The sequence below is a fragment of the Dermacentor andersoni genome, chromosome 6 (genome assembly GCF_023375885.2).
Source record: "Dermacentor andersoni chromosome 6, qqDerAnde1_hic_scaffold, whole genome shotgun sequence".
Taxonomy (NCBI): domain Eukaryota; kingdom Metazoa; phylum Arthropoda; class Arachnida; order Ixodida; family Ixodidae; genus Dermacentor; species Dermacentor andersoni.
In genome coordinates this window covers 65562424-65573053 of record NC_092819.1, presented here as the reverse complement: position 1 = coordinate 65573053, position 10630 = coordinate 65562424, and the positions used below count along the sequence as shown (strand labels likewise).

The window sequence follows — 10630 nt, the reverse complement described above, 5'->3', positions numbered from 1 at the left end:
GCATTCGCTCCCGCAGTGAAGCAAATGTGACACAAGTAGACAAGAAAGTAGGCACTAGGTACAAAGCTATTATCACAGATAGACGGGCTTCATGGCTGGCATGACAAGAGGGCGTTGGGCAGGAGAGGTTGTCAAAGGAGGCCGAAGGTCGCTGTTCGTTCTGCCGTTCTAGACACGGACTCTTTTATAACGGCATCCAAGGGCAGTTCCGCAGCTCTCTTCTTGTGCACGTGGAGGAGGTGAAAGTGTGTCAGCCTCCACTGCGTCGTTCGATTGCGAAAAAATGTTTTTACTCGCCTCAGAGCACTGAAAGATCGCTTTCCTGAAGCAGCTGACGACGCAGGCACCGAAAACACGAGTTGGAGCTGCCGGACAACCTGGTCCATCGTCTTACGCATATCTGCAGGCTTCCTCTGCAAAATTTGTAAAATGCGTTCACTTGCGGCCGGACCCTCATCACGCAGGAGCGCTGGGAGAAGCACGAGTTGCGCTGAAAGCCTGCTGATGTCAAAATCTGGCATTTGCAATAGTTGTGGTCAGTTTTGTTGGATCTTAAGAGGTAGTTTGGAAATACACAGTGTCTGGTGATTGCCTGGCTTGTGTGTTATTTTGTAGGGAAGTTCGGTGGTATGAAGGAAAGGTTTCTTATCCATTGATGTGTTGTTGTTCCATCTCCGTGTCTAAGTCATTATTCCGCCAATTTTTTGTGCATCTGTTTGTGTAGCAGTGATTTAATGAAGAGTTTTGTAACTGGTATGTTGAGTGGCGTGCCTTAATTTATGGCTTCTGAGCCGGCCATCGTGCCACCGTTGCACGTCCAGTTGATCATCGGCCTTCTGGAAAGCATTGGACCACACAACCACCAGTTTGAAAATTTAACTATAGATCTTATCAAAAATTTTATTTCGGCGTAAACGGTCGGCAAGTGGGGAAGGGGGGGGGGCGACTGCCACCCCTTGCCCCTTCTGCTCCGGAATCCCTGGTAATAGAATTATGTTTTCTCGCATATTCAAATTACAATCCGACGCTGTAATGTCTGCAGGTTGTGTGTAAGTCGTACTTTACGATTTTTCTACGTATTTTAGCTTGAGAAATACAATTAGTTCTGTAATTTCCTCGCACCACATGGAGCGCCTGGGTATGGGTGGTTCGAAAATCTTTTTGCCGAAACGGCGTCCGACGCGCGACGCCGACGCCAGATTTCCCGCGACACGGGGCCTTTGACGCTATCGCGTTAATAGGTTTTAGGACAATGCATTTTTATGACAGTCGATGGTTTAATGCAAAGCATGGGTAATATAACCACGGGATAATTATCACAGAATGTACAAATATTAAGTTCAAAGGCATCCGCGTTGCCACTCTGTTTTAAAGGGAATCGTTCACAGAGGTCCCAGCTTGAGTCCGCATGCAATCTTCATCACTGGGTTGTCTTCGACGTGAGTCCGGAATGGTGCTAGGGCATACGGTTACTCCTAGCTCTCGTGAAAAAGGCCGACTCGGCGATGTCTAAGCTTCATCGCTTCCAGAACAATGAGCTCGTTTGTTCAAGGGGACACTGCAAGGGCCATGATTACATTCGAGGACTGCTTACGTATTTCTTCGGCGGAAGAAGTATGTTCCTCAATTAGAAAAAAAAAAAGAATATACTCACAAACTTCGTGCCATATGCTTTGGCGTGTTCGAGTGCCCTCTGTACTGGCAATGCCCACAAGAGTGACCAGCCTGAGTTAACAATTCGTTCACGTAGATAATGAGTAGTCCTTTCGCGTTTTATTCACCATTCGTGGCCATGCTCTGAAACTGTCAATTGATGTCGCGGAGAGCTATAGTGCGGAAAGCTCACGACGGTGTCACCACCTGTAATTCATTTTTGGGTCATTTCTGCCCATCAAACTCTTTATCCCGTGGTACGACTAAAATTCGAGAAACGTAATTACAAATCTCAATGGTCCTAGCATTTTATTTAGGGCTGAATTAACTGTTTAATTTTTTCCTTTCGTCATTCGTCATATTTTCTTTTTTCGAAATAGCAGAGGGCCTCGGACAAGCACGGAAAGCAGCGCGACAAGCGCAAGGACGAAGCTACAAAGGTGAGCCTATAGTTCTTGGCCTACTGACGGTTATTGTTATGCCGGTTTAGACTTGCACTTGCAAGTGTAAGCAAAAGCGTAAAGCGGCATGATCTTCCACACTTACCGAGGGTGTATCAAAGGGCGACAGTAAATTAATCTTGAATGACGTGAGTATTTTTTCGAAAGCCCCACTTGCACCGTTCTTTTCTTTCGGACGGAACGAGAATGATCAGTGGCTTAAAAAACTACAAGCGAACTTCTGCGTTAATTTGTCTTTTTAAAATTTCGCTCCCAGAACGTGTCAGTTGTGGCGTAAATTTGACGTTACGGATTTCGCGATATCTTAGCGTAATTGGGACATTCCTGAAAAATATAAATATGCGTTCAAATGTTGCTAGCTTGGCTCTTTGGTCGCATTATAATTGCAATCTTACCAGCCTTGGTAGCGCATTGTCTTTGTCGTTGCGCTGCTGAGCTCGAGGTAGTGGGTACGATATCGGACACGGCGGTCGCATTCCGATGGGGCTGGAATAAAAAAAAAATGAATAAAAAAAGAACTGTAGTACTGTCTACTACTGGATGCACATTAAGAAACCGCAGGTGGCTAAAATTAATCCGGAGTCCCTTCATACGGCCAACCTCATAATCAGATCGTGGTTATGACACGTGAAATACCAGAGTTTAATTAAATTCTTGGAATTGCGATCTTTGCAGGCGGCTTCCTTTTCCCCGTCACCGGCCGCCAACAAATCACCTGGCCAACTATCGGCTTCTAGGGGACAGGTGAGACGCAGTCGGCGCATTCTAGCGGTTGGTTCGCGAGGTTCGGTATCTCTCCTGGAGTACCACGGGCTCGCACGAAAACCCGTATATTATATACAGGTTGTCCCACATAACTTGAGCCAAAGTTTTAAAAGGGAAATGCACTCCGGACGCGAGTTGAATCGAATGCGCAATTTTGGAACTGGCCTAGAGTTACTCAGGCAATTTTTTTATTTTCCCCTTAACGGATTTAACTTTTTAAGTATTGGCTGCAGACCCCAAGTGTAATGCGTAAAGTTGTATAGCACCTTGAGAATCTTCTCAATAAGTTGTTTCCAACGCGATATATCTCGCGTGGTCCTTTTTTTTTCCGCGTTCCAAAGAATGCCCGCGAAATATGAAAAAAAAAAAAGAATACCACGTTACGGGGTGCTTGCACACTGTTATTGTGCTTCTCTCAAGCGTGCGATGGATGAACAAGGTCGGCTGGAGCGTGACTGGCCCGCGACAGGGCGTTACGCCAGGTGTAGGTATCTGGGCATGCGGCTCTTATCACATGACGGTGCAAATACATGCTGCTTGCCGAGCGTTGCCGAAGCGATAAAGCGTCTAAGGAGACAAAAGAGAGCAAGCACTTAGCTTTATTTTTTGATGCTTTAAATGGGCAAGAGCTCGCAGCCTGCCGACGGAGTGTAATGGGGTTGGGTGGGGAGGCGGCGTTAGGACCGGAATAATTTTTCCAGTGACATTCAATCCAAAAAGCGCCCTTTGCTTATAATGCGTGTTCGAAGTGGTCACCATTTGCTGCAATGCACATTTGGCATCTCATAGGCACATTTTCCGAGGCATTCTCGATCATGGTACAAATGAAGAACGTAAGGTAAGAGCTTATAATGCGTGTTCGAAGAGGCCACCATTTGCTGCAATGCACATTTGGCATCTCATAGGCACATTTTCCGAGGCATTCTCGATCATGGTACAAATGAAGAACGTAAGGTAAGAGCTTATAATGCGTGTTCGAAGAGGCCACCATTTGCTGCAATGCACATTTGGCATCTCATAGGCACATTTTCCGAGGCATTCTCGATCATGGTACAAATGAAGAACGTAAGGTAAGAGCTTATAATGCGTGTTCGAAGAGGCCACCATTTGCTGCAATGCACATTTGGCATCTCATAGGCACATTTTCCGAGGCATTCTCGATCATGGTACAAATGAAGAACGTAAGGTAAGAGCTTATAATGCGTGTTCGAAGAGGCCACCATTTGCTGCAATGCACATTTGGCATCTCATAGGCACATTTTCCGAGGCATTCTCGATCATGGTACAAATGAAGAACGTAAGGTAAGAGCTTATAATGCGTGTTCGAAGAGGCCACCATTTGCTGCAATGCACATTTGGCATCTCATAGGCACATTTTCCGAGGCATTCTCGATCATGGTACAAATGAAGAACGTAAGGTAAGAGCTTATAATGCGTGTTCGAAGAGGCCACCATTTGCTGCAATGCACATTTGGCATCTCATAGGCACATTTTCCGAGGCATTCTCGATCATGGTACAAATGAAGAACGTAAGGTAAGAGCGAGCCTCTAAAGATTCGCGAGAACTTCCCTATGCGCTTTTTTGCTGACGCTGGAATCTTCACAGGTATCACTGTTTCGCAGAAGCTTACGTGGAGGCCTTTATAAACTTCGAGAAGTTTCGCCACTTGCTACCGCAACGCGTCCAGCTCTATCGAAGCTGTATTGTAACTTTGGTAGTTAATTGCGGGCTTCATAGTTTTGTTTACAACCGTCTTTAAGGCTCTCCCTATTATGTTCAAACAGTCATTTCGATTACAGCAAAGTCTCGCCTTCATCATTATCTGCCTGTGGCGGTCATTCGAAAATTCAAAAACGGCGAACCCCGACAGCAACGACGTGACCGGGCAAGACAGGTTTTGACTGGGAGTGCTCATCTACCTGTGCGGTCCTGTTGTGAACCTTCACTATGCAAATTATCGAATTGAGTTTTCGTTTGCAGCTAATAGCAATTGATAGTGTTTTTTTCATTAGCTGACAACGCCTGAAGCTTATAAGCGTTTTATTGAGATAAATGCATTGCCACTAGTAAAATGGATACATATGCTTTGCAGAGTCCTATATCGCAGTCCTGGACCAAATCACTTTGAATTGGGTTCATGACTGAAAAACGGGCTGAGACCCTCACTACCATGTAATGAGACCCTCATTACATTAGTTGTTTTTTCTTCCTATTTGTACCTTTCGATGCTTCGAAGCTTTCATTGCGTTAAATGAGCTGCTCGGTCTGCGCCACCTGAACTGTTCATAACACCCTGCTAATAACATTAGAGAATTGTCATGAAGTATTGAATATGTTTTTATCTGCAGAAAAAAAGAAGTAAAAACAGGAAATATGTTTCTTGTGCTTTTTTATTTGCGACCTTTACATATTTAGGCGCCACACTTTCGCAAACGCCACGAATATTCTGGAGACAACGTGAGTTCAGTGAATTCTAACGGAAAAGTTGGCGAAAGTGGCATAATCTTTGACGCCAAAAGGTGATGTGCTTAATTTTTATTTGTTATCAATGCTCTTCACTACAGTTTACCGATAGCAACCGGGGCGCTATACACTACGATATCCGACAACTTGTTTCCAAAGCAAAATAACTTGTTCTTGGGCAAGCTGGTGCTTAGGCGTACTAGGCCTATTGTTCCTGGCGCACTGTAGAAGAATATGTAGCTGGGGAACAGGAAAAAAGTAAAAGAGGGAGATAGAGAAGCGCCAATTACCAACTGCTTATCAGCAGGCAGATACGAAAACAAAGAAGGGTTTCACGCACGCACAGTGCAGAGAATACATGACGCAGAAACGGAGCATCACGAAATTTTCCTCACACACACAAAAAAGAACACATTTCCGAAGAGAACATCGTAAACAATGAGTCACTAACGCAAGCTGGTCCTTTCTTTCTCGTAAGAAACGTTTCCAATAGTTCACTCGCAGTTTGGTCCCTGCTCTTCCCTACAATCTTAGCTTGCTCAAAATCAATGCTTTCACAGTGGCGGTATATCAATCCTGTACTAAACTTCATCGCATGGGAGCTCTGTCCTCTGTAATGCTTCTGATCCTCCTCGGAACACTAATCATTCACTTCAGCTTGACCTTACATATGTCTTTCCTATATCTTTAGGCAGTTATGTTTTATTATTAATCTACGTCTGATGTGTTCTTTTACTTGAAAAAGTTGCTCTTCTTTCTTGCCCTTCTCTCAGGGGTCAGCTTCTACAACACCTCGTGCTCGAGAGAAGAAAACGATGGTGTTGTTCATCGCAATAATGGCGCTTTGCTGTTTCGTGCTGCTTACCAGCGTGACGTTGCTCACTAAGTGGTTCCTTGCTCCCAAGATGGGCACGTGCACAACGCCGGGATGCATAGAGCACGCAAAGGCGCTCAGGGCCGCCATGAACGAATCGGTCAAGCCGTGCTCCGACTTCTACAGCTTCTCGTGCGGCTCTTGGAAGCCCGTCGGTCGCCGCCGTTCCGTCATCGAAACGATTTTTGCCCGCTCTTTCGACATCGCGATCCAACAACTGGAGAGCAACGCCAACGATTCAGATCTCCCGATTACGCAGCTGTACTTCCAAAGCTGTGTGGCCGAGCGGTCCGAATATGAGCTGAAGAATGATGTCCGCATGTTCCTACAGTTCAAGCGAGATCTCGGCCTCTTCTGGCCCGAGGAATGGCCCGAGAATAGCAATGTGTCCGTGCCCCCTCTCAAGGTGCTGATAAATTTGACCGTTAATTGGAACATAAACTTGATCTTCAACATACGCGCCATGCCAGGATACAAGGGCCGGCCCAAGGCACTCTTTATACAACGAGGACTGTTGAGTCCCAAGTGGTCAGTTGATACAGCCGATGAAACGAACCGGTTGGTCAGAGAACACTGCGAATACTTAGAAGCCCCCGCGCCTACGCCGGAGCAGTTGACGCATGTAAGGGATGCGTACCAAGCTGTGGTCAACGCAGCCCTGAGCTTCACGCCAGACCCTAGGGATGAGGAGAAGAAGGTGCTGAAGGACGTTAACGAGCGTACGGGGTCCAAGGAAGACAAGTGGCATCTATATGTGAACGATATGTTCTTTCCCGATTTCAACTGGGGCCTCGACGATGTCGTGATGGTCCAGCACCCCAACATACTCACAAACCTCAACACATTGCTGGACGGAAACACGGACCAATCGCTCCGGTTGGGCATCGCGTGGGCGCTTATCCGCCTGAACCTTTGGACGATCACTGGAAATCCGCGTCTGCGTTACGAGGGCAGTGATATCGAGCTCGCCTTGAGAAGACAGACTGCCTGCCTACATCACGTCGCCTCCATGTTCGGCCTGGTTATCTCGACCCGTCACCTGCGCACAACCTTTTCACAACAAGTACGCAGCTTCTTGGATGGGGTCTTCGAAAACGTCAAATCCCAGTACCGAAATGAATTCGCCGGTGCGACGTGGATCGACGACCAGGTCAAGACCAAGCTGAAAGTCAAGATGTCAGAAAGCTTAGACCTCGACTCTCTGCCCGGCAGCGCATTCTTCTCCAAATTTACCACCGGGCCGTTGTACAAGGCTTTTCCGAAAGAGTCAGGCTCGTTTTTCTACAACTTCATCAACATAGCCATAGCATTTCGCAAGAAACTGGCCTCGGACGAGTTCATCACCACCTTCTCCAAAAGGCTGGGCGACGGTCATGTGGCCACGTCGTACAGCTACTACTACAACAGCGTCTACTTCGCTATCGGGGCACTTGAACCGCCGCTCTTCCACGTCGACGGCACGTTCGCGATCACATACGGCTCGCTGGGCACGCTGCTGGCCACTTCCATGGCTCGGGCGTTCGACGACCGAGGCATCGTGTACGACAAAGGAGAGGAATCCCCGTGGTGGACCTCGGACCGCGACGCCTACAATGAGCGCTTTAAGTGCGACCTCAAAGCCGGCACGTCTCGCTCCGGCGAAGACGCCGCTCGCGCCAGCTCGCTGTGGTTGCCCGTGCTGGGCTTGAGGGCCTCCTTCGCGGCGTACCGAGCGGCCATCAAGGCCGAGGGCTTAGTGGACGTCTTCCGACTCAAGGGTCTCGAGGCGTACACTGACGACCAAGCCTTCTTCATAACGTACTGCCACATGACCTGCGCCGAGGGCAGCAACGGCGACGAGTGCAACGTGCCCGTTCGCCAGTCGAGCAAGTTCGCTTACGTCTTCCAGTGCGCTGACGACACGCCCATGAACCCAAAGGAAAGGTGCCCTTTCTTTTAAGCGAACGCGCGCAGTGAACTTTTTATTTTCTTATCTTAACTCCTCTTTTTTTTTCTACTTGACTTCAGGGTGCGGCGTATAAAATTAATGTAGTGCGCGCTTGAGTACTGAAATCGAATCGACTTTTATTCAACATCGACAGTAACAAATATCCAAGGTACAGGGATAAAAGCTAGAAGATTCTGTCTGACGGGGGCCTGCCTCCGTAAATCTAAATAATTCTTTAAATAATATAGGTTCTTAGATAACTGCTTAGTGTCGTGCTTTTCTTGGCACGCGATTGGACACCATGGGTGGTTTGGTTTCGTGTTTACACGCGACGAGATTTGGATTGCTTTTTTTTTTCACCTATACTGTACTGCGAACTGAACTACATAGGGAAGTATTATTATAGGCGACGTGCGACGCGTCTGTCGCGGCTATCGACGTTCAAGGCGGCGACCAGAGCCGTAGCGGGCCCCACTGTCATTAACAAAAGCATGCGCACGAAGCCAAGCTTGTACTAAGTGACTGTCAGCTCGGAACTCAGTTGTGTTACAAGTAAACTTAAAGGAACTTGTAAAAAAAAAACGACTTAATTCACCCAGTGAAACGCTTATCCCATCAACACAGTCACGTTCTCGCTCAGGGGTATAGTGCTTGTATATGGACGTTACAAAGTTAGCGCCGGATGGGTTTTTTTTATTTGAGACCATTTATTTGTTTGTTTGCCGGGAAAGACGGCAATATGCATGGTTATTTTTCTGCGTTGTGCTACGTAGCGCATTCTACCTGGTCTCCTTGTAACATATTGCGCTGCTTGTACTGTATTGCATTCATTCGCTATTTTGATTGTCGCCCATATCTTGTGCTCGGTTAGGCGTGCGCTCACTCTGTGGTCATTGTGTCGCTGGAACTCGACACACGTCTTTTCCAGTGAATGCGTTATCAAAACATTAATTTTATGGATTGTGAAGTCGTTTTCATTTAGAGCAGCTCTGTTCTGTTCAGACTTGTACTGCGAGTTAAAGGAAAATAAAACAGGTAACCGATTATGATTACTTCACTCTTAAAATGTATTTGCAGAGATCGGTTGCTGTTCCGCAAAATTAACTGTGCAACTGCTAAGAAAAGTCGATTTTGTGTTATGTAACCAACTTTTTATTATAATCTTTTGCACTCCTTCCAACGTTGTTAATCTTCACTAAAGGGTTGCGGTCCGAGCGTCCCTTTCAGGAAAGCGCGGAGATAAATGTACCTCTGAAATAAACACTGCGTGAGCAGACGTAACGATACAAAGACAAATATAGACTGCTACCACTCCATCATGTTCGCCTTGTATATACCCCATGAACACGCCTACAACATCGAGCGATTAGTGACGTTTTAGAATTGTTTCATAAACGTTGTCAGTCGCTGTCGATGTCCTCAAGAGGCGCTCAAGCGCTTCTTTCCTGAAAATCGATCATATATTACCTTTACGTCCTCTGCAGCCCTTCCAACGCTGATAATCTTCACTAAATGATTGCTTTAACTAAACTTCACCGGCCATTTCGCCCCGTTCATTTCTTTTGGGGTGTGAAAGCATCAGCAGTGACACTGAAAGCGATCGACATACGTAACATAACTGCAGATGTCACAGAGTAGTTACCTTCAAATTGGGGACTGGTTACATGAAGTGGTTACATGAAGTTGTTACGCGTAATTTGTTACGTACAAATCTGCTTCCGTTCCACCGGGTGGAGTGTGCCTTGTAAGGCAAAGTTTAGCGTTACAACGGAAGTTCATCGCTAGACAGAAGCCTACCATGCAGGATAAGGATGGTGTAAGCTACGGATGGATCAATAGCCTTGCAGAAAAAGCATGCCGACAAGTGCTACGTGCGAGCGTATACTTTTACAATGTGTGGGGATAAACGTGTCGCACAGTTACACCACAAAGACGGATGTGGAATGCTATCACTCCAAGTTCGCCTCGTACACCCAGTGAGTACTACATCGAGTGATTGGTGACATCTTAGTATTCAGGAGGAGTCTAGACACCTCTCTTGAAAATTCGGTGTGCCAGCGGGAAGATTTTTGAGAACAACGCACTCTGTGGAGTGACCTCGGCGTCTTTGCCGTAGGTTTCAATTCTAAACAGGGGCTTATTCATATTGAAGTCAACATAGGCCGAAAAATCAATGGGTTTACTTGACTCGTATAACGTCGACGATAAATCTGCACATAGATATGTTTGTCAAGCGAATGCATACTATAGGCTGATATCGTTGATGAGTATACCTTGCAAGTTCATGGAACACGTCAACTATTCACATGTGTGTTTTCTTAAATATAACTCCTTTTTCTGTACTTGTCCACATGGTTTCAGGAAATATTTTTCTTGTGAAACACAGCTTTTATTTACAAACGACTTATTTTACGCTCTTGATAATGGTTTTGTTATCGATTGTATTTTTATAGATTTCGCTTAGGTATTTGATTCAGTCTCACATC

The 10630-nt window shown here is 46.3% G+C and overlaps 1 protein-coding gene across 1 annotated transcript; it reads left to right on the top strand.

Annotated features, from left to right (window-relative positions):
- Positions 1–6179: 6179 nt before the first annotated feature.
- On the top strand, positions 6180–8156 carry LOC126522721 (endothelin-converting enzyme 2-like). The gene has a single exon (XM_050171509.3). It carries the CDS (start codon positions 6180–6182, stop codon positions 8154–8156), a length of 1977 nt encoding a protein of 658 aa, XP_050027466.2.
- Positions 8157–10630: the final 2474 nt, after the last annotated feature.

Coding starts and splice junctions, on each gene's coding strand:
- LOC126522721 (XM_050171509.3), top strand. CDS start 6,180: ATGGCGCTTTGCTGTTTCGTGCTGCTTACCAGCGTGACGTTGCTCACT.